Raw genomic sequence first — 22,228 nt, 5'->3', positions numbered from 1 at the left:
AAGCGTGTGAAAGCTAAGCTATAAGCAACAAGAGTGGCTAGTTTGTGGTTGAAAGTTTGTTCGTGTTCCTAACCTGTTTTGTGATTGGTCAGTATTCAACTGACTATTCACAATCAATGTAAAATGTCCCCGGTTTTTTTAGCCTTATAGTCATGGTTTCAATCTCTTACAGGACTATCAAAATCTAGAAAAAGAATTCCATGTCCTGCTTCGAAGAGCCTCTCCATCTCAACCGTTGGTGGTGTTGTTGGATTCATTGGATCAACTATGGAGTTATAATATCAAGCGAGAGTTGTCATGGCTGCCAAATAAGCTGCCTCCTCACGTAAAGATTGTCCTCACTTGTTTGACTGGAGACCAGGCCTTTTCCTGCCTTAAGGTAGGTTGTGTAATCTACATCGTGCATGAAATTAGAGTCAGCGTTTCCTCACGTGATTTTAACTTGCCTTGCGGAATGGCTGTGTGTACCTCACTATACTAATAATGGTAAGTATCCACTTAAGCTGTATTTTTTGTATTTTTTTTTCTCGTCCCATGGAGTTATCATTTCTCTGAAAGTTATCTCTTTCTTTTTAAGTTGGGTACCGAACAACCCGTTAATATCTTGACCAACAGAAACGTTTCTAGTTCTCATTTCTTTGGTTATCATTTCAGGGAAATGTTGCTGATGAGAGCCATTTTGTTGAGATTCAAGAGTTGACTGATATCGAAACAGTGAACATCATGAAACTATGTTTACAAAACAGCAACAGGAAGCTGACTGAACCACAAGAAAGCCTCTTGCTGAAGCAGGTCTCAAACTGTCGATCTCAGCTTTACTTAAAGCTCGCCCTAGAACAGGCTCTCACGTGGAAATCATATACCGCTTTGGAAGAGGCAAGTCTCGGTGCTTCAGTTCGAGAGATGATCATCTCCCTGTTCGAACATCTGGAAGTTAAACACGGAAAGGAGGTGTTCCAACACAGTCTTGCGTACATAACCGCCTCCAGGAGAGGAATAAGCGAAGCAGAATTGGAAGATGTTTTGTCTTGTGATGAAGTTGTGTTAGATAAACTATTTTCAAGTTGGGCTCCACCAATTCGACGTCTTCCTTTGTCTCTTTGGTTACTAATTAAAGCTGACGTAGGCTGCTTCCTTGCTGCACACGTTGAAAATGGAGTCCGTTTGATCACTTGGGCACATCAGGAGTTTCATGACATTGCCATGGAGAAATTCTTGTTCTCCGATGATAAGGACCTTCAACGCTTTCATTCGGAGCTAGCTGATTATTTTATCGGTCGATGGACTCAAGGTGCAAAGAAAGGAGACGGGAAGGGGAACGTGAAAGAACGCCATCTTCCTCGTCAGCCACTTCAGTTTGCCGATAATGTGTTCAACTACAGAAAGATGAAGGAACTCCCTTTTCACTTGCTGAAATCTGACGATTTTGAGAGGCTCAAACAGAGCGCCCTCTGTAACTTTGAATTTCTTTCAGTTAAACTGAAAGCTACCTCAGTCCATGACGTTATTGACGACTTTATTGAGGCTCTGGCTGTCAGACCAGACGACCCAGATTTAAAGCTTGTTTTTGAGACATTGCAACTTTCTATGGAAGCCTTAAACGTATCTACAGACCAGTTGTCGTCACAGCTCATCGGACGTTTATCCTCCTCTCGTTCCCCATCTCCCTTCATTTCTCGACTTTTGCGTCAAGCTCATCACCCTTCCAATCCAGCTCTAATTCCCAACGTCCGTTGTCTTGCACGACCAGGTGGAAGACTGGTACACTCACTGCCAAGTCTTCATGGATCTCTCGTCCTCAGCCAAAATGGCGACAAAGCCATGAATGGATCTGATGACCAGCTTATTACCCTGTGGAACGTGAAAAGTGGCGAGGTTGAAAAAACTTTAGATACATCCAGACCAATTCGCTATTTGGAGTTCTGCCTTGATGAACAGTTTGTAATCGCATCTTGTCAAGGATCACTGCAATTTTGGAATCTTGACAAAGCACAAATGGTTTGGGAAATCCCTAGCACAGAAACGCCTGCTCCGATAGCAGTTGCTGGAATCCGCGACACTTTGGTGGCGATTCTAGATAAGGTTATCAAGTTTGTGAACCTGACCGATGGAACACTCACGAGGGATTTTGTGGATAAGAAGTTCCTCCATGACAGAATTGCTGGCCTTGGGAATAGCGTTGCCTTTGCAAGCTCCACAGCGGCCTACGTTAGAGTCTACGATCTCAATACGAAGGACATTCGTTTGTCTATTAAGGTGTCTGGGGAAGACTCAGTGGATGTTGTGAAGAAATTGATTCTTACTCCATTCCACGGGGGTCAGCTCATTGTGTCTCTAGAAAAGTCCAGTAGTGTGCGAGTGTTTGAGTTGAACACTGGAAAGTGTCTTCACATCCTAGGACCGGATATTCTGTACCCTGCTGTAACTAAGAATGGGCGCCATATGTTGTGCACCAACAATTTCAATGACATTGCAATCTGGAACTTGGAAACAGCTATTAAGGAAAAGCAGGTGCTAAAGCATCCCCCAACGACTGCCATTGTGAGAGTTTCCTGTGTTGATTTGAAGACGGTAGTAACAGTCTCCGATGACCTAATGGCACGTGTATGGGATTTGGAAACCCAAGAAGGTTCTGAAGTCTGCTTTGAGGACAACAAAGAAACGAACAGCATCCAGCAGCTAATACCAATTAAAAGCAGTGTTCAAAAGCAAGTTATCACCAAGTCAAAGACTCCTGGTCCCATCTGTGTATGGAATTTGAGTTCATGTCAGATAATTCGAACCTTGAATAACACCAATGCAGATGAAATTTTAGTTGTCGATGACACTCGTGCTGTCATTCGTTGTGGAACTAAACTTGCTATAATCGACCTTCAGGAAGGAAAACTGATCAAGCACATGCGATCTGACTTTCCCCCCAAAACGGATAAAGTCCACCGTCACGCAAGCTCCTTGTACAAGCGTCGAGATTTAGCTCTGCGGCTGGCCGAAAGTCCAAGAGTGCCTGCTCTGTCAACGACTCTGAAATTCAGCGATTGTGCTTTGGTTGGCACAACACACGTACTCATCCTCTCCAAAGATCGCTTGTATCTTAAGTTGGCTTCCATTGACACAGGAGAACTTGTAGCGAAGCTTAAAAGCGGTCTGAACGCTATCATCGAAACAGTGATGGTCAGCGGCAACGGCTTGGTTGCAGTGTGTTCATGTGAGAATGCTCCACTTATAGTCTGGGACCTGAGAGACAAAGCCAAGCGGTACACGTTACAAATCAGTGGTCACTACCCAGGTTTGACAACTGCTGACATAAGCTACAATGGCCATTACCTAGTTGACGTTACCAGGTTAGAGAAGACACGAAAATCTGTGGTTACGTGGGATCTGGAGACGGGCAAGGTCAAACACATCATTGGTCATGGGATGAATGTCTGGAATGTGGTAGTGTCCTCCCTGAGCATGCGTATGGTTGTGGCGGGAAGACTTGGCGCCAACGAGACCTTGCGGGTGTATGACTTGGTCACCGGTGAATTTTACCACCAACTGAATGGTCACATAGAACCTGTCAAAGGTGTTTGCCTGTCTAGAGATGGAAAACGGGCCTTGACCTACGTTCCTCTTGGCGTTCGTGATCGCACTGTTCGCATATGGAACCTAATGTCTGGTACTCTTCTTGCCTGCTTTACTCCAGACCTTCCCGTTTCCAGCTGCATCTTGACGGATGATGGAGATCAAGTTGCCATGGTAATCAACAAGTCCCGTCCAATCGTATCATTGGCCTTGTCACATGAGGTTGGTTCACGTGAGCTGTCTGTTGATGTATCAAATCCTTACTTCAGCCACCCCACCCTGCATGGAGCCGTGTTTGATATGAATGAGGAGCTCAAATGGGATAATGATGATGATGATAACAGTGACAACGAAACAGAAGTTGATGTATGAATCTGTTCGTTGTCCAACGATAAAATGCAAGCGAATGTGTGGTTATAATTACTCGTTATGACTAGGTGCTTAAATTTTAAACCAGTAGTTTTTTTTTAATCGCAAAGATGTTAATTGGGCTATTTGAGAAGCTAGAGATTATCGAAGTCTAGTTATTTCTTTACTTCATTCATGGATTAACCTTTTTAATTCCACAGTGAACCTTGTTTAAAAAGATTTTATTCCAATCGTTTTATTAATCGATTTCCTTGAAAATTGTTTTGTACGTTTTAGCAGACTGGCCAATAGAATTTTTTTTCAAGGGATTAAGACTAGGCGATTGCCATTTGCGATGATAAGTGGAGCACATGGCCATTTTGGTTGCATAATCCAAACGCAGTAAAAAGACAGAGAGATTTTTATCATAGGAATATATGTAAATATTATAATTTACACACAATCAAGAACGTTTTTTCTCTTTTAAAGTATTGTCTCATGAAAGGTTCTCGACCTTTTTTAGGAAAACTAATGGAATGTATGGAGTTTGTGAAGTTAGGATTTTATAATTTGCTTTTACAAAATGCGACAAAAAAGATGGTCTGCTTAGTTTTGAGGTTACGTCTGTTTCTATTCCTTTTTTACAGAAATTTTTGTAACGCACTCCGAATACCTTTTACAGCTTCTGTAGTAGCATTTAATCTCATTGTTCCTCAATTGATATTATTTATGATAGAGCTAAATTTTATACTTTAAGTAGAAGAAAGTATCTGGATCGTTTAAGTCTTTTAATTTAACTTTTACTGAGAGAACATTTTTAAAATTGACTTAAATTGAGTTTTGCGAAACTGTACTTTTAAGAGCAAGAGGAATGTTTCCCTTAATAGAACACATGATTTGGTGATTCAGTGGTGTGTGGAGTCACTTTTCTTCCAAGTACATCTACACCTGCACGTTAAGTGCTTTCCTCTTATGAACCCATTTTACTGTGAAAGTATTAACCAAAACCATGGAAATTATCCTCATAGGGGGAAATATAGGAAGCGACATAGCCGGACTTTTACCATGACTTTAATTTCCATGATCTTTACTTATCTGAAGGGGCTAGCCAGCGAGCTTATTTACATCGTTTTATGTTTTAATTTTTTGAATTTAAGTTTGTAAGCGACTTGCACTGAATCAAGCTGCAAGCTCACTAGAGCATTGTGGTTATTCGTTGTCGCGGTGCCTAGCACCTAGCAAGTTGGTCTGAGTTCAAAAGACTTCCTGAATTTTTTCTTTTCGAGAATGACTCCCATTTAGAATCCCAAGACCACTGATTATTAATAGTAAGACTTTCAACATATGTATGCGCTAAATTACAGCAGATAAGCTAACCATTATAACAAGCATCCTACAAGTCCACGTGGTTACTAGAAACATAGTTTAACCATAACTAGAACTTGGTTTGTGTTCAGTCTTTTGTGAGTTTTTCTTGAGAGGGTTGCGTTGATGGTGGTCCAGTTATTCGTGCCTCATCTATCCTTTGTTGTAATCTTAGAAGCATCTGTATCTCCTTTTCCACGGATCCAGAGCCTGAAGGCAGCGTAGAGTCCTCTTGACGTTTCTGCAAACCTCTTATTTTCTCTTCAACCAATTTCTCAAGTACATTCAGCTTCTCTATTTCGTTGGGCATTTCAGAATTGTTGTCTCTTGGGACAGTATCACCTCCAAGCTCTCCTTCTTCGTTAAATGTTGGGTTTCTTGTAGTGGCTCTGTCGTCTTCAACGGGGAGGTCAAATGTCACATGAGACTTTCGTTCACTTTTATTTTGCATATTTTCAGAAATGGGATCTTGTTTGATTTCAGTTGAAGGCTTGAATGTTTCCCCTTTCTTTAACCTGTGATCTTCCTGGACGCCAGTATCTTCCCTTATGTAATGTCGAGGCTTCTGTTTTAGAGGCACTACATCGAAAAGGCTTAGGTCTTCTGCAAAATCATCCGTGTAAACCTCGTTAAGGAGAAGCCGAAGTCGAAAAAACTGACTTTTGTTGAAGTAATTTATGAGAGCGTTTAACCTCACTTCATGAATATCCTCTTCCTCTTGGACAATCACCTCCTTCTCCTTTTCAATACCAGCTAATTCCCTAAACTTGTCCTTAAAAACTTCGAAAATTCCGGATTCAAAAGATTTTTCTTTCTCCTTTCCGCGATCTTCCGTTAACGTTTTTCTGTAACCGACAATGAATACCGAGCGAATTACAGTCAAGTAAAAGAAGATCAGAGTCACGCAACAAGAGAATAACGCCACTGCCCGTACAACTGTGTGTGACGTCATGGCTTCCTTAGATCTGACCATGCGAGCCATGTAGGAAATCGAGGTTTGCAATGAGCTGGAGAAGTCCTTAAAATCATCACTCTCTCCGCGGAAAGCAATGGAAAACAAAGACGTGAATGCCATCATGAGGCAGAAAAATACAACAAGACAGGCAAAAAGCTCGTAAAAACAATTCGCAATGGTAGATAATATGTGCTCCAAACACCCAAGGAATTTCAAGAAAAACGAAAATCTTACAATGGCTATAAAATTAAGGAGAGCGAAAGCATAGTCGGTCAACTCATCGTAGAAGCCACACTGGTGAAAATCAAGAAATTGTTTTGGATCCTCTTTGAACTGATCAGTAGCCCGCATTTTGAAACCCTCCTTTAACACTTTCAAAAACACGATTACCATACCCGTCAGTACGAAAACAAGATCCAAAATTTTGGATGCATCTCTGAAATATTGACACTTGTCGTGAAATATCGCCAGGACAACGCGATATATCATAAAGATAAGAACAACAGCAGCTATAACTTCACCGATTATTCTTGCAGCTGGATGTTTCCTCAAAGAACCATACATGCTAACAGTGAATACCTCGAAACTTTTAAATACCCCACCCAAAGGAGGAAGCTCAAATGTGATGGTTACGGCTCCAACCATGTTGATGCTGGGGTTATAAGCAACGAATTCAGCGTGGAGGGCCCTGCTGCGACTATCCAACCAGTGCATCTGTTCCTGAGAAGTGTCTGTACTCTGATTCAGAATAATTACATAACCACCACCACTGTAAGTTGCAAATTTCCCAATGACTGGCAATGCATGATGGGCAGCAAAGTTGTCCATATGCTGCCAAGAGGTTTGACTGTGATCAGACATTCCAGACGAGAATGAAAACAAGTTCCTCTTGTTATTATTCTTGGGTTTTACTGTTGCATTCTCCCAGTGGGATTCATAAGACTTCGTGTCTTCTTTCAGCATTGAATAAAATCCGTTACATTGAGGAAATGTTTCGTTAAACCATCTGTTGACTGTACAAGTGCCTTAAAATAGGACGAAATAATTCATGATTTGTTAAAAAATTGAGTTAATCTCATTTTTTAAGGTTTACAATTATTCCAATTAATGGAATGAATTAAAACAGCCCAAAGTAACACAGGAAAACTAAAATGGCAGAACGAAAGTACTAAGTAGGCCAGTGCCTGAAAGAAATTGCGACGCACCCTTGCTGATGTGGTTTGAGCGGCTAAAAGTACGGATGCAACCACAAGATCAGCATGCATCACAGATTTAATCACGCTCAAAGGGACGTATTCAAAAGTTTACCCTACGAATTGTCCGCACTCATATAGAGTCTCATAAAGAAATCGAGGACTAGACTGGAAAGTCCTCCAGCATAGTCCACTTGTTGTAACTCTTGTATCTAAAGAGGTCAAACAGCGACTGTTATGGTACCTTTCCGAATACGAACTTGACGCAATCTCGCTACACCCAGCTGCAGTGACATTCTGTCAGCCATGTATGGTTCGCTGAGGAGACCCTTGTAAATTTGGTCCGGGAATAATCCTGGTAATAAGGTCTGCCTCGTCCAGTCCCAGACGGAACTCACACCGTTCACCTGAGGAGAGATGGCACGAGAGGTGAAGTTTTGTGATAATTGAGAGATTAAGCACCACGTATTTTTTTCCCGCGAACGGCAGAGAGGCTCACGTGACCTGACATTTCCCGCGTTTGCCATTTGCCGGCCGCCGTTTCTACTCGAGGAGGACATTTTTCCCGTTTGTAGGGAACGCGAAAACGTGAGTATTTGCAGCCCATTTTTACCGACTATTTCTACATTTTGATCGCTTGCTTTTATAGCTAAGCTTCGTTTATCATCTTACTTCTATATGAACTGCTTGTATAGCTAGTAGAGTTCAAATTCAAGCGGAAAATACATTACTTCTTTGTATCCATTATTTCTAGACGCAGTGAATGGCGACCGAGAACATTTGTTCTGCCGTGTCGTCGGGAAGCTTAAACAGATGAACATCGCGGACGGAACGGCAAACAACAAACGGCTAGCCGACGTTCAGCGTTCGCCGTTTTCGCGGTGCTTAATCTAGCTAATCTAACTATTCATGGAGTAGATTCACATGAAAGGTTCATTCTGCCTTTTTGACGACTTTGATATGAGAAACATTTGTCACCAACCGTGAATGTTGAAAAATGGTACATTGTGGAAAATGATTAACGCTTCAACTTACCGTATTATGATACCCGATGACGTCTTATAAGGAACGTTTGGGAGTTGGGACGAAATATGTTGAGAACAGAAGCATTTAGTTACTATACACCCTCGCAGTGAAAGCATGGTATAGATGTGACTATGTTGATTCAACATGTTTACCTGTTCAAAACGTACACGACTGCTGTTGTGCATAGGATCTACAAACACCCGCCTCAAAGTGTTTATCATCTTGTACGAGGCTGGGTTCCTGTATTGGAAGCTTAGAATCATCACCATAGCCAACAAAATAACATACAAACAAATATCCGTGAAAAGTTTGACGATCTCGCGTCTTCGGATCTCTTTGATCCTTAAAATTTTCAGAATTTTCTTGGGAGGGGGATCGTACTGGGCCAGTTCTTCATTTGTCAGCTCTTGATGTATATCCTCTTCGTCTGGTACTTCTAAAAATTACAAAAGAAGAATTTGAACATCCTCAAAAGTGTTTTATCACTAAACATATAATCGATTAAATTACTTCCAAACCGTTTGGGATTTATTTGGGGAAAACTGTACAAATGTGCAATTAGGAAATATTATTCAATCCCATTTCTTGTTTACATAAACGCATGCCTCTATCAATTTATTTGTTGTGTCTTACACTCTTCTCGACAGCATGTCCTTTGTTCGTTAGGAAAAACTCTTCACAGTTTTGAAAAGAGCGTGAGACCGGTTGATATAAACGTTTCACTTCGTCAGTCATTTTATCTTAAAAATTGTGCAAACCTGCTGCGGACTGAGATTCTTCAAAATGGTCATCATCATCAGCTGACTTAAAGAAGACTGCAAAGATCAAAGCTACAATAAGAACTTTTAATGGCTGACTGATAAGCGTATCTTGAATAAACGAAATAGCCATTGTTGTAAGCCACATGTTTGACTGTTCCTTTCCCCACATCATGCTGTAAAATAATGTGAACACAGAAGACAGCGATACGGTCAAGATGCACAACACCCAACCCACGTAGACGCACCAGTGTGGAAAACAGGGTCCTCCTAAGCTTTGGAACTTTCCACGCAGTTTTCCAAGAAATCCTGGATTTTGGGGGTTTTGAAGAGATTCATCATCTATGCTCTCAGTCTCTTCATTCGAAGCAAATGACTCCTTTCTTTTAGAACCAGTTTTGTCTGCCTTTATCCCATACTGAAAGTCATCCTCACCACCGATATGGCATTGTATATCGTCAAGATCCATATTCTTTTCCATTCTTGAAGTTAAATTATGCATATCACTGTTGATTGAATCGGTTTCTGTTTCTTGCTCAGACGCTTGAGAATCATTTTCTCCGTGACAGCATTTGTTTTCTTTTATCCTGTCCCCCTTTGCTTTGGAGTTCCTAAAGAAGGCTACTATCAGAATGTTAACTGGAATTGCAATCAATGCACTCTCTATGCCAATGATGACCGTGCGCATGTTAAGCTTGATGGGTCCAAACTGAACAGACGAGGAAGTATCCCCTGGTAGCGGACCTGATCCATAAAACATTGCCGTGGTGACCATGAAAGAGAACAAAAGAGAGAGACAACAAGAAAGTCTCTGAAGCCGAGTAAATGGACTTCTTGGAGGACGGTATGCCACCGAAAACCACAAATGATTGTCACATATCCCTTTGCGTATTTTTGTGTTGAAGAGCTTTTTGAAGGAGACCATGTCAAGTTCACTTGCCGGTTTAAGAAGTATGTCTATTTTCCCATCCTCCTCTGCTACATCCAGCCAGCGGCCTGCAGGTCCTTTGATAAAGAAGGATACATTCATTTCGAGAAGTAAAGACCATGATTTTTATCAAACCACAAAGTATACGCCAATAATGATTTGAGCGCACGACCCTATAGATTACCGTTGGGATGGTCTACGAGAGTGTTACAAGGAACCTGACTGGAGCTGTATTCTAGCTGAACATATCACATGGTGTGATATAACGTTAAACAGGATTCACACCAGACATGTCAAGATATCACCACTAACCCAGAGAGTATTAATAACTCAGCGACCACTCTTTCGTACTTTGAAAAATTTCGTGGTGTAAAAAGGGCTGCTTATAAAAGAAAAAAATTAGAAAATTCTTACCAGCAAGAAAAACCCACTTCTCGTCGGTCTGACAGTCTCTAAGCATTGCTCTACACAAGAACCACGACGGGCTGTAGCCGCCGTTATCATGCCAAATCCTGATTCCTCGAATGACCCCAAAACTACTCGGCACGGATAAAATAAAGACATTTAGATCCCCTCTTCTAAAAAGTGGTCTATTGGCATCTAGCAGGTAGCAAGGGCCACTGTCGTCATCCTCTCCAAAAATCTCACAGCCAACATGTGCTGTCGTACCAGAGCCGTTACGGCTTCCTGTAACAACGTATACCTCGTACAGGTAATGGCTGTTTGGTCGACTGGGTGGAAGAATGGTGGCACCGATCTGTTGACGAGGCAATGAATCATGGAATTATGACAGTAAAGTGCTGGTATGTGCGCAAACAAAACGTTTCAAGGTACATGCTACTAGATCTCTGAAATATATGAAAATTGGATAACCCTTTTCCACTCCCTGACTGTAATGTGTTTGGTTGGATCGAAAGAGCATCCCAGTGCTCTTTTATTTCCGGTTTGTGAAGATTATATCAAACGGGTAAATCGCAAATCATTATACGGATAAAAAGCAATTGAAATGCATCGGAGTCAAATCGAAATTTCAGGGCTGTTCATGTCTGCCTCACATGGATGTGTCCTCTCCTGATCCTGATCGTTTGTTGCGTGGTCTAATTTTAAAGTTCTGGCGATTGGGCCAAAGCCAATTGCAACCTGTAAATGCTGGTTTTTCTCACCTGCATAGCGTCTTTCCTGTCGACCCTCCAAGCCCATATAGCCAGCACCAGGTACAGCATCAACAAGGTAATGATGGTGAACATTACTACTACATTACCACTTTGAAAGGCGTCAGCAAACCCTGCCAAAGCTTTTCTGAAATCGATCGGATTTGGTGCCACGAACATTCCAGATCCAAATGATGTCAGATGATTTGTCATGCAGTGAATTTGCTTTGGACTTGTAAATGGTCCAACCTACGAATAATTGTAAAAAAATAATTGAGTTCCAAAAAATGGTCGCTGGTAAGTAGTATTTTTACGCGAGATTCTGTTTAAGTAGCATTGAGTGTCGCTTTTTGTAATACCCCTTATCTTCTGTGGAACCTGTATTAAGCGGTCACCCCCCTCACCCCTCCCCCCATTGCTCGTGGGTGACAGCTTAATATAGTTTCGACTTATCCAGATCAGATGGAAACTAAAGACTGAAACAAACACTACTTGAAGACTCACGAAACAGCCGTCGCCCATCCATGCCAGTTGTCGCTGGTTCCAATAGAGGCATTTTGATTTGTAAACTCTAATGGAGTACTTCATCACAGCAGTCTCGTTAGAACTTCTGATGTCCTCTTTCCCATTTGAATACAAAACACCAACAAAATAGGTAGACTGTTTCAGTCTTGCGTTCGGTATGAAAAGTGTGTAATCAGAATAATCCTTAAAACATGCTGAGTAGGAGGTGTTTGACGGAACGTCGGTAGCAGACAGCCAGATTTCCTTTCTCCACGAAAATTTATCCTTGGTTGGATGACGGTTTTCTTGGACGTGAAGTTGAAGTTTGTGACTGCAGTTGAATGGCGTCACTTCGATACTAACTGCTTCGTCTTTGGAGGAAACTACTAGCTTGTGATACGCCCAGGTGTCTTGCGCTTTGACATTGACGCTGTATGTATTCGGCCCTGGCAGGACATCTGGAGCAGGCAAAAAATATTCGATGTATTTTTTTAGATTGGAAACTGTAATTAACTCTTTCTTCTCCTTGTCCTCGTACGAAAGGCTGACAACTGGGGTACTAATGTCCCTCGATGAGTTATGGTAGGTATGATAATTTTTCGGCGTATACATTACCTGAAAATAAAGGACAATAAGGTGCAATACTTCTCTACCACGGTAAAAGGTCTGAGCTCGCGGATAGTAGACGCTAAAGCGGGGTAGTCGTCTTACTTTGGTGAAAGTAAGACTGTTCTCGGAAATAGGAATAAGAGTCTCCCACATTAAAACAAGCTAAAATACTTAAAGGACTGGAAAATATGGCTGCTGAGGCCATTGGATCTCAAGTATTTAGTGAACCAATCATAGAGCTGTGTCGTTTGCTGAAGGTGTAATTTCTGATGACACAGTTAAATACCAGCTGTAACATACATCCGATCACTTAGAAACATACCTTTTGATTCACAGATGTCAAACCTGGCCTTGCATTTCGGAGCAAGTCTTTCCCTTTTGGCACATTAAAGCTTGCAAATCCTGTGTTTACGTTCCCTCCGGTGTCAGAGGGAGAAGTACTCTTCAGGTTTAGAGCTAGTCGAGGAGAAATAATCTCTGTAGCTTCTTCATAGGATACCTTTGTTCTAAGAACTGATGTTGACAACGAATCCACAACGTTGAATAATTTATTCACCAAAACCTCACTCTGAAAAGAATGAAGCATTTATGCAGTAAAGAGCTGAACAAGAATGCTGGCGTAATCTTAATACTACTGAAAATCTATAAAGTAAATCATCACTACCTAGAGAAACGTCAAAAATTTTATATTAAGATGGCTTTTTCTTGCGGACCTTCTCCTGGATAAGGTAAACATGGGTCAAATAGAAAACTAGAACCCCTACCTTAGAAGGCACAGTTTCATTGTCAGCCGGTTCTTCAACATTTTCTGATGACGTCTGAATCGTGCTGTTAGGCTGATGAACAGCTGCATTTTCTGAAGCGACGTCAAGCAAATTTCCGATAGTTCCAGTCATTCCAGCAGCAGTTGTTTCCAGTGAATTAGAGTCTGTTTCAAGGGACTCACTTTCAAACACAGTGGCCATTTTGTCCAGCGCTGAGGTAACTGCTTCCTGAAAAGCAGCGACAGTCACACAATTACTCGTACGTAAATGTAAGGAACCAACAAGAGTAAGTTATTTTGACAGCCAGCACTAATGGAAGGACATTGAATCATTTTTTTAAATTTATCTATTATTGAGACTGTCGCGAAGGGTGCGAGTCGACGAGACCCTCTCAGGTAGTAAGGTAACGTGTACAGTGCAGTTCCAGGGATAGTCACCGGAAACACCTACATCAGACCTTGTTATTTTGCGACTTGAAAGAGCAGACATGTTTAACTGCTATCTACCTGTGCTTCATACGATACTTCACTGGTTACTTGAGTGGCTTCTTGAAGAGATGCTGATAAAAGCTGAACGGCTTGCTTAGAAGGAGTCGTTTCCTTTACCAATGCAAATATAAGCAACTCGCGTATCTGTGAATTGGTAAGAGTGTTTTTATTTAATATCAATACTTTTAGCCTCATTGAACAAAAGGAAGCTGCAAGAACCATTGAAAAATGGGCAAATCTTTGACGAGTGGACGAAATCTGATGGTTTATCTGGGCAGTAATGGTGGTGGAAACATTAGGACAACCTCGAGAAGAAACGGGCCTTCTGGGAGAGAATTCTGGTATTATCAATGGTTCAAACCTTCTTTCGTTGTTTTGAAAGCTCGGGAGTGTCCTTTCCTGCTTGGTGGTTTAAAACAGAGCTAATGCTCATAGCATTGCGCAGCATGTCCTGGTTGGTATCCAATATAAGGTCAGACAACTGATTCATAAGCTGGGCGCCTTTAAGGAGTGGAGGAAGAGACTGCAAGAAAGAAGATATTTAGTAACTTGCACAGGTGACGGTGTTTTGCTGTAGAAAATGAAACGAAACACTCGCTTTTGCCAACCTTCTGCATGCAAAAGGCTGATTTTTCCTGCGATGTCAATTTAAAGTTCCATTCCTAAATCAAGGGAATTTTAAAACAACCCATGATGTTTTACAAAGGTAAGAGGCTGAAAAAAAGGCACAACAATATTTTGGCGCATTTCGGGAAGAAGACCTAGGGGTTATAATCACAATGCTTCTCTTGCACGACCCTAGAGGAATGTTTAATATGGATAGCATGGATTTTTTTGCACAGTCACCTGAAGTTGAAGCCTCACAGAGGATGCTGCGCCTAGTCTGTCGGAGATACGAACTGTAATATTAATAGTGTAATTATCTCCGTCTCCCAGCGGAAGTGTAATGATTGTCGCTGCGTTTCCTCCGTATTGTAAGGGTGATTCCTCTTTTCCTCGAACGTGGTAAATCTCATACTTGAGGGGACCATCAGGATCATGCCAGCCAGTGCACCAGAGCCTGTACCGCGTAGTCAGCACGTGACCGACACGAGGCTCAACGTCACATGTCCCGTCCCTCGGAGGAGCATTGACTTCAAAAACATGAGAAGCAAGTCCATAACTACCAGATGGCAGATTCCCTTTCACAGTAAGTTTGTAACGTCTGTTTCCTTGTAGAACGTTTTTCTTTATGACAATGATTGGAAAGCTTCCATGTGGTGAGATGTGGCGAGACTTCATTAGCGAATTGTTGGTTTTCCAAGTTGAGTTTGTGTCCTCGTCAGATTCCATATACAGCAAAGACCAAGAGTAAGTCAGTTTAGCGTTACAGGCGTTTCCCGAGCACTCAGATGACACAGTAAGCTTTTCCGACGGGTTGACTTTTTTGTGACAATTAACCACACACCTGCAGAATCGAAAACGTGAAATGTAATATCTACACCATGAATCACTCTAGTTTGCTTTAATTTGGAACGATGGTATAGGTACAAGTGATACAAAAAATGGTTACCAACTTTAACTTCGATATTTCCAGTTCAGTTTAGTTCGCGTTAAACTGCGATCCAAACGCTCTTACCTTATGGTGAGTTCTGGAATGTCCTCTACACTCAACTCCAATAACTGACTTGTTGAACTAGTTCTACTGTCCTTTCTCACTACCAGCACAATCTTGTATGTCTCATTAGTTGCCATTAGAACTGTCGTTAGGTTAAGGTGTGATCTATTTGAAATGACGTACTCTCCATTTCGATAACAACCTTGCTCAGAACTGACGGAAGATCTAGAGGAACGGTTTGAAATCGGATATTCTGCAGTACCATTGAAACCATTAATAAAATCTTCCAGCAGGTCTGGAAATCTTTCAGAGATATTTCTACAGAGCCAGAAGAAACGCATTCCTGAGAAAAGGAAGACATAATTGTTAGTCCATTGTCAGTTTTTTTACTCTTATTCTGATCCAAGGCTGTCAAATCACTCTAATTTCAGAGAGCCTAAATGCTTTATTTCCCTCAAGCTCCCTGTGGACCCCACAGTAGTAGTGGGTTTGCGTTTTTACCAACCGGTGAAATTTTTAAGTTCGGTTTGATTAAGGCGATAGAAAAGCACAGTCCTTTGTGTAGGCTACTGAATGCAAATACCTGAATGATCCCCAGGTCCAATGTCTGGGTCATGGGAGCCCAAGGCGTCTAAAGATACCGTTGATCCGGAAGTCCTTCTTATCTCGCTTCCTCCACTGATTTCAGCAGTCAAAGGAGATTGCTTTGTTTTGATGTACCCCTCGACAACTGCAAAGAAATCATCCAGGCCCTCTCCGATCATGTTCACGCTCAAACTCAGTCTGAATAATCCTAATGGCAAAGCCCTCTTTTGGAGCCGCAATTCTCGCATGGAAGCCTCTGCGTAAGAATCTACATCAGTAAATGGCACAAAGCTTCTAGCCTCTTGATTGTATTCAAAGATCTTCCATTTGTACTGGGTTTCTTCAGACTCGGGACAGAAGATGTCAACATCAGCCTCAATAATGATGTTATCGGCTTTAAAGAGATATCTTGCATCTATTTGACTGCTGCCGACATGTTTTAACTTCACTTCAGGTCTTTTACAGGGCCTGGGAAGAATTTCAACTTTACAGGTTACTGAGGATCTAGAGACATCATTTTTTAGGATTGCCGTTATGTTGTATACTCCTGGAGTTTCAAAGACATAATGGATTGTGGTTGTCCTTCCAAGATTTCCCTGATACTGCGTATTTATTTCATTCGCTGCTGCGTTGAGATTATTTCTTGCATCGGCTTCTCCGTACCAATATCTCGTGATGTTGTCTAGTTCCACGAGAAGAGTTGAGTTTGTTCCAAGAGCCTCCAAAGTAGCTCGTATGGTAACAGTTTCATTCCTAACCTTTGGTGAAGAGCATTCGAGATACCTATACAAGAATTTTGCACGTTTTTGAATTGCAATAACTGCAATAGAAACTGCCTCACTCACTTGATTTCTAACACTTATTGATACTATGTATATTCCACGAGCGTTGAATATATGCTGAATCTTGAGTCTGTTCTGTTCAATGTATATGGTAGCTTTGCTTATCGACCACGTGTACTCCAAACTGGAACCTTTGTCAACGTTGGCATTAAATACGACTGGAACTCCTTCAGGGAAAATATCCATGCTTGCACCATGTCCAGCATGCAATCTGCTTCCCTCAAAATAATTCATCGAAATATTGACTTCAGAAACTGGAACCTCTATGGTGACTACTTGCGTGTGACTCAGTAAAGGGGTGACGAGATTTGTTGCTGTGACAGTTATGTTGTGCTTCTTCGCCTGTTTGTAAATGCTTGGGGTAACATGCGCCACACTAAAAAAACCTTGATTTTTTATATCGAGTTCTTGATTATTTAGGTACATCTTGAAACTCACATTCGTTCCGGCGTCAATGGTACAATTAATGGAGAAAGTGTCCCCAAACCTAACTGGACTGACAGTTGAAACTTGGAAGGATTGTATTTCTAATTGAACCATGGCATACGCGATTGTTATCATTTCACTCAAACGGTTTTGACAATTCACGATAACTTGATAAACACCCACTCTCTTAAAAACATGTTTTACGGACATGCTTACATTGGTGAAGAGTTCGAGGTTATCATTTAGATCCTTGAAATACACTAGTTCCTCAGTGGAGTTTTTCTTTATTTCCTGTCCGTCTCCAAACTCCCAGTGGCAGTGAAAATCAGACCCCTTCAGAAAGAATATTGGAATATGAACACTTTGGTGCACCTTTGCAACGAGGAATGGAATACTGGCCCCTTCTAATTTCAAGACTGGTTTGTGAACCTTGATGGTAATGCTGGTATTAAAGGTGGATACTTCATTCATTGCTGTGATACTGACTGTGTAAAGACCATGCAGATCATACGAGTAATTAACATACGATCTATGGGTGACTATTGCTTTACTGTTGTCTCCAAAGTTTACAAGGTACGACACATTTGTTCCAGAGACGGAGGAGACATTTGTGATCAAGATGGTGATAGTCTGATTAACTTCTAGATCCCTGGAACTGTCGAGAACGATGGGTGTAAAGGGCAAAACTGGTCGGAAAATGTTGCATTTTGTCCATGCAGAGATCCAATTCGTAACTGCATTGGAAGCAGAGACGTGAACAAGAAATTCTCCCGGAGTTTTGTATTCCTGCAATGTTACAGAAGTTTGTCCATACAAATCCCACTCTGTAGTTGCAGCAACTTGCAAAGGGATGGCAGAAAAAGTTACTTTGTACGTGACACCTGTGCCGTTGTCTATTCTCCATCGTACTTTGAACTCAGTTCCAAACAGTATAGGAGGTATTGGATAGACAGTAAGGCCCTTGATACGATTTTGAACAAGAACAATAGTACTAGCGGTTAACTTGCTTCTTCTGTTTCTACAAGTGACCAGAACCTTGTAATCAGCAGGGACTGAGTAGGTATGATTCCTAACAAAGGCGCTCGAATTAGCTCGAGAGATATAAGCAGTGACATTGGCATGATCGCCTAGTGACCAAAGACATTCAAAGTCAGACCCTCTTCCCACAAAAAGACGAAATTGAGTTGCTTCTCCAAATACCGTTGCGTTACTTTGCAGGGCTACATTTCTGAGAACAAGTACTGGCGTAGGAACAGATATGTTCGCCTTTGCAGACAATGTACTTGTGTTGCACATAGTCCAAGCTTGCACATGCAATGTATAGTTACCGATGAAGCGGTACATGTGATCACCTGTGTCTGAGACTCTCCTACATGTTTCTGTGCCGTCACCCCAGTCAAACTGGAAGGTAGGGTTCGTGGTATTCATGTTTGCACTTGCCTTGACTATTAACTTCGTTTCATTCACTTCCGCCACGTGTAAAGGTGAGGTCAGGTTGAGAGAAAGATACTGCAAAGGCACGACTGAAAATAGGGTAAAATTTGTAGAAAAAAGTTTCTTAATTCTACCCAGCGATTGTTGAATGTTTAAGTTTATAATTACCTCCCCTATCTTCGTTCCTAAACCAAATGAATCGTTCTAAGAAATAGAAACGACATTTCTCGATAGGATTTGAAATCATGAACTGTTTTACATTATCCATAACTAAGAAAACTAACTATTAGATTAGTACTGCTATCATAACAGACAGTTATTTCCCAACAAAGTCTATGATATAAAGACAATTTTTTTCTAACAAACACTATGCACAAAATTCCGTTTCATGTTCCTATGTAAGGAGATGAGCAGTAACTTATTCCCAGTGAATGAAAAGCTATCTAAGTAGCTCTAAAATTTGAGCCAAAACTCTCTAAGCTGATAACGTGGTATGTCGTTTGACCTAGATCATCACAGCCAGGCAACGCATGAGTTTTTTGATCGAGTGTTGTCAAACCTAAAACAAAGAGAGCTCATAGAAAAAAGAGCGATGGAGTCACTTTTTATTTATTTACTCATTTTTTTGCACGTGATTGGTCGAGAGGGTGGCTCGAGTTTTCAGGACCAATCACAGAGTGAATTAAAGCGAGCCCATGGTAATCCCGCATAGCTTTCTACACTCGATCAAAACTTTAATCAAACGCTGTCAGCACTATATACGTCAGCGTAGGCGTATTTTTATCACAGGAACTTGTTCATCAATTGGATATCAGTCGAATTTACTCTTCATCGAGTAAAAGGCGCCGTCTTGTACACAGTTACAGTTGTCACAGTTATGGTGAACATACCTGGTATACAAGCGCGCCTCGCCGCCGCAACTTCCTGTTCCTGAAGTGCTTTAGAATAAAACTGAATACAAGCGACTTTGCCTTTGTATTTCCCCAAAGATGATAATAACATGGCACCAATCCTGATCTCGTATTGCGTCGCCAAATAGATATTCTTTCCTATAAAAGCACTGTAGACATGGACTCCATCGTGATACAAAGAGGCCTCACCCGTCACGTGATCGTAGGAAGCACCAATATAATTCCACTGCCCCACATTGATTACATCAGCCTTTAACCATTTAGAATGGGAAAGGTTTCTTCGGTTGAATCGCGCAGACAACTGTCCTTTCTCCGCCACAGTTCCCTGGACCCACATCTGTACTCCGTGCTGATCGGATTTGTAATGAACAATTGGCCCAGTGTGACTCACGGATGGTAAAATATGAGACAGAATCGTCATGGAATAACCGAAATCGATCTGCTTGTCGGCCTCAATCTCCACGTAAGAGTCTTGGATTCCTTTAAAGAGAATGGCCCCGCCTGGCTCGCCATCGATTCCGGAAACAAATTCAGTGTTAGACATGTGCACTTTCAAGGTACCATTTAGGGCTTCTTTGTCTCTGTAGTGTTCATTAAAAGGCAAGAGGACTGCGGCTTTTGTTGACAGGTTACAATGTTGCAGAACTGGTATAAGAATCAAAGTGAATTATCAAACTGAACTCTTGAATTCATATGAGTGACCAAGGGAGAAATTCTCCTTACAGTACAAATACAATATAAAGCAGAAGATTGATGGGAATAAAGAGAAGTGTTTATTGGGGAATTATCAGTTGATCCGATACCGAACTCTCCATACTAACATCATAAGAATCGCATGACACACTGTAAAGAGAATTAAAAATGAGATTTTGGGATTGAAAGGGTTAACTGAAAGAAACTTATGCGTCTTCTCACGAGCATTAGAAAAAGAAAAAAATCCGAGCTGCGTATGATGGCTCGAGCTTCAGGTTTTCGGATATTGCCAGTATGGTGGTTTACCGCTTCACTTGTTTTGCAAGTCAGAGACGGTATACTTGATTGATTATCGAATTTGCTGGTAAGAATTCAAAATAAGCCGGCAACTTGGATGAAATTCAAAAACAATTCTAAAGGGATGGAGGGGAAATTCGTGCATAAAGAATTATGCTGTCTTAACCACTTTCATAATGGAATGCATTTGTACACGAATTCAATAAACAATAAGTTTAATGAACGGGAAAAAATTCTTTCAGAAATCGTGCATTTATGTTCCACGTGTGATAATTAACAAATGGTAAACACCACAGCGTACACTATTGACTTATGGATGCACGCGGGAGGTTACGAAGCACGAAAGAAGCGTAAGAGTCGCTCGAGGCGATAGCCGAGAGCGACTCTAGCTTCTTGAGTGCTTAGCAAACCTCCCAAGTGTATCCACAACTCAATAGTGTACACTGTGGTGTTTGCCATTTGTTTTATAACATAACGTTGATACATTGTAGCTAAAGAGTTCCCTTTTATTTGACAAATCTTACGCGACCAGAAAAAAACAAGCGCGCGCGGAAAAATAGTCTTTGCATTTGCTCACGTCAGCAGCGTACACCCATGGGCAAATGGGGGACGCTAAATTGACCAATCAGAGCACGCGCTTTACTTTGGTTATGTTATAATTTCCCACTTTGGCTGATTGACGTATTCCTCACATTGTCTGGAAAAGTTACAACTCGCACGTTTATTACAAATTAATGCAAAATGTTTATTTTGGAGATGTTCCAGGAGATGTTAGTTCTAGAAAAGTTAAACTGGCCTTTGTGGAGAGCTACAGCAAAACGTAGAGTGGAAAAACAAGTGTTCATTTCCATGCGACAAAATTGAAATCTAATCGAAAACTCGCAGTCTGAAATAAGTACATAATAAGATTTATTAAAGAGTAACGGAACGTTCCCGCCTTCCAAAGCCTTTCCTTAGAGAATTTTCTCTCGCGTGATGTAACCGTGAATTGCATTTTCGGAAAGCAAATATTTTTTCATTATTTTTCAGATGATCTCGCTATGGGGCGGAAACAGTTCAAATCATGACGCCGTGGGGTGTTTATTTTGTTAAAGTTTTCCAAATTCACTTCGTCCCTTTCCTTTTAGATTTTGTTCAGATCAAAATAAGTTGGAATGCTAACTAACCTTCGAACAAGTTGACAACACCTTGGTGATGGTTATTTTCTCTTTTTTTCTTCTCGGCATTTAACTATTAGAAAACAGCTTAAGAAGTAGTACACTATACTCGAATGGGATTTTTTAATTAAATGGGCAAGGCTTTGTGTATTCACCTTGATTCTCTTGAGAAATGACTCGTCGCAGATTCGATATTTGAAACCAGACCTGAAGTACAAATGAAATGGTATTCAAAACAACAGCAGAGCCATTTTGTTAGCGCAAATTCATGATGTATAGATGCAAATAGCTTACCTGAAGCACCAACGACACAACTGTTCGAGGCTTAAAACGGCTATCCCGAATGATTCCCATTGTCTTTCATGAAAAAAGATAACGACATACTAACAAAAGGGCTCAACGGCGAGGAAAAAAAAAATCCTGATGACGAAGCGTTTTACAAGTCAGTTCTGCTTTGTATCGACTGAGGATTTCTGTTTATATTTTTCAGTTACGGGTACTGATTTTTTAAACGAGCAATGCTTGTGGTATCACCCACTGCGAAACCACAAAAGGAAAATATTTCCATCAAATTTAGTCCTTTTTGGACAGCTTGGTGAATAATTGAGGTTTGAGTATGGAACAGTTTTATCT

At 41.2% G+C, this 22,228-nt stretch overlaps 2 protein-coding genes across 6 annotated transcripts in view; one reads left to right on the top strand and one right to left on the bottom strand.

Annotated features, from left to right (window-relative positions):
* The window catches only part of LOC111335228 (NACHT and WD repeat domain-containing protein 2), an 11,911-nt gene extending 7,091 nt beyond the window's left edge, over positions 1 to 4,820 (top strand). For all 4 annotated transcript variants that reach the window (XM_022941095.2, XM_088752140.1, XM_088752139.1 and 1 more), the window contains 2 exons: positions 173 to 379; positions 655 to 4,820. In XM_022941095.2, coding sequence (XP_022796830.2) covers positions 173 to 379; positions 655 to 3,936 — 3,489 coding nt within the window. In that variant the 3' untranslated portion in view covers positions 3,937 to 4,820. The remainder of the gene's footprint in view (positions 1 to 172; positions 380 to 654) is intronic.
* The window catches only part of LOC111335227 (polycystin family receptor for egg jelly-like), a 24,925-nt gene extending 2,860 nt beyond the window's left edge, over positions 1 to 22,065 (bottom strand). The window contains exons 1-17 of one of the 2 annotated variants that reach the window (XM_088752136.1): positions 21,890 to 22,065; positions 21,751 to 21,802; positions 19,428 to 20,093; positions 15,834 to 18,626; positions 15,272 to 15,593; positions 14,500 to 15,100; positions 14,015 to 14,176; positions 13,672 to 13,797; positions 13,166 to 13,393; positions 12,724 to 12,969; positions 11,793 to 12,407; positions 11,301 to 11,537; positions 10,552 to 10,894; positions 9,210 to 10,214; positions 8,604 to 8,887; positions 7,670 to 7,832; positions 6,812 to 7,257 (exon numbers count right to left, since the gene is read on the bottom strand). In XM_088752136.1, the coding sequence (XP_088608262.1) occupies positions 6,812 to 7,257; positions 7,670 to 7,832; positions 8,604 to 8,887; positions 9,210 to 10,214; positions 10,552 to 10,894; positions 11,301 to 11,537; positions 11,793 to 12,407; positions 12,724 to 12,969; positions 13,166 to 13,393; positions 13,672 to 13,797; positions 14,015 to 14,176; positions 14,500 to 15,100; positions 15,272 to 15,593; positions 15,834 to 18,626; positions 19,428 to 20,093; positions 21,751 to 21,802; positions 21,890 to 21,949 (8,349 nt within the window). In that variant the 5' untranslated portion in view covers positions 21,950 to 22,065. Of the gene's footprint in view, positions 1 to 4,967; positions 7,258 to 7,669; positions 7,833 to 8,603; positions 8,888 to 9,209; positions 10,215 to 10,551; positions 10,895 to 11,300; positions 11,538 to 11,792; positions 12,408 to 12,723; positions 12,970 to 13,165; positions 13,394 to 13,671; positions 13,798 to 14,014; positions 14,177 to 14,499; positions 15,101 to 15,271; positions 15,594 to 15,833; positions 18,627 to 19,427; positions 20,094 to 21,750; positions 21,803 to 21,889 lie in introns of those variants that run through there. The other variant, XM_022941093.2, reaches the window with a different exon arrangement.
* Positions 22,066 to 22,228: the final 163 nt, after the last annotated feature.

Source organism: Stylophora pistillata, chromosome 3 (genome assembly GCF_964205215.1).
Source record: "Stylophora pistillata chromosome 3, jaStyPist1.2, whole genome shotgun sequence".
In the NCBI taxonomy this organism is placed as follows: Eukaryota; Metazoa; Cnidaria; class Anthozoa; order Scleractinia; family Pocilloporidae; genus Stylophora; species Stylophora pistillata.
This window is presented reverse-complemented; position numbering and strand designations above follow the sequence as displayed.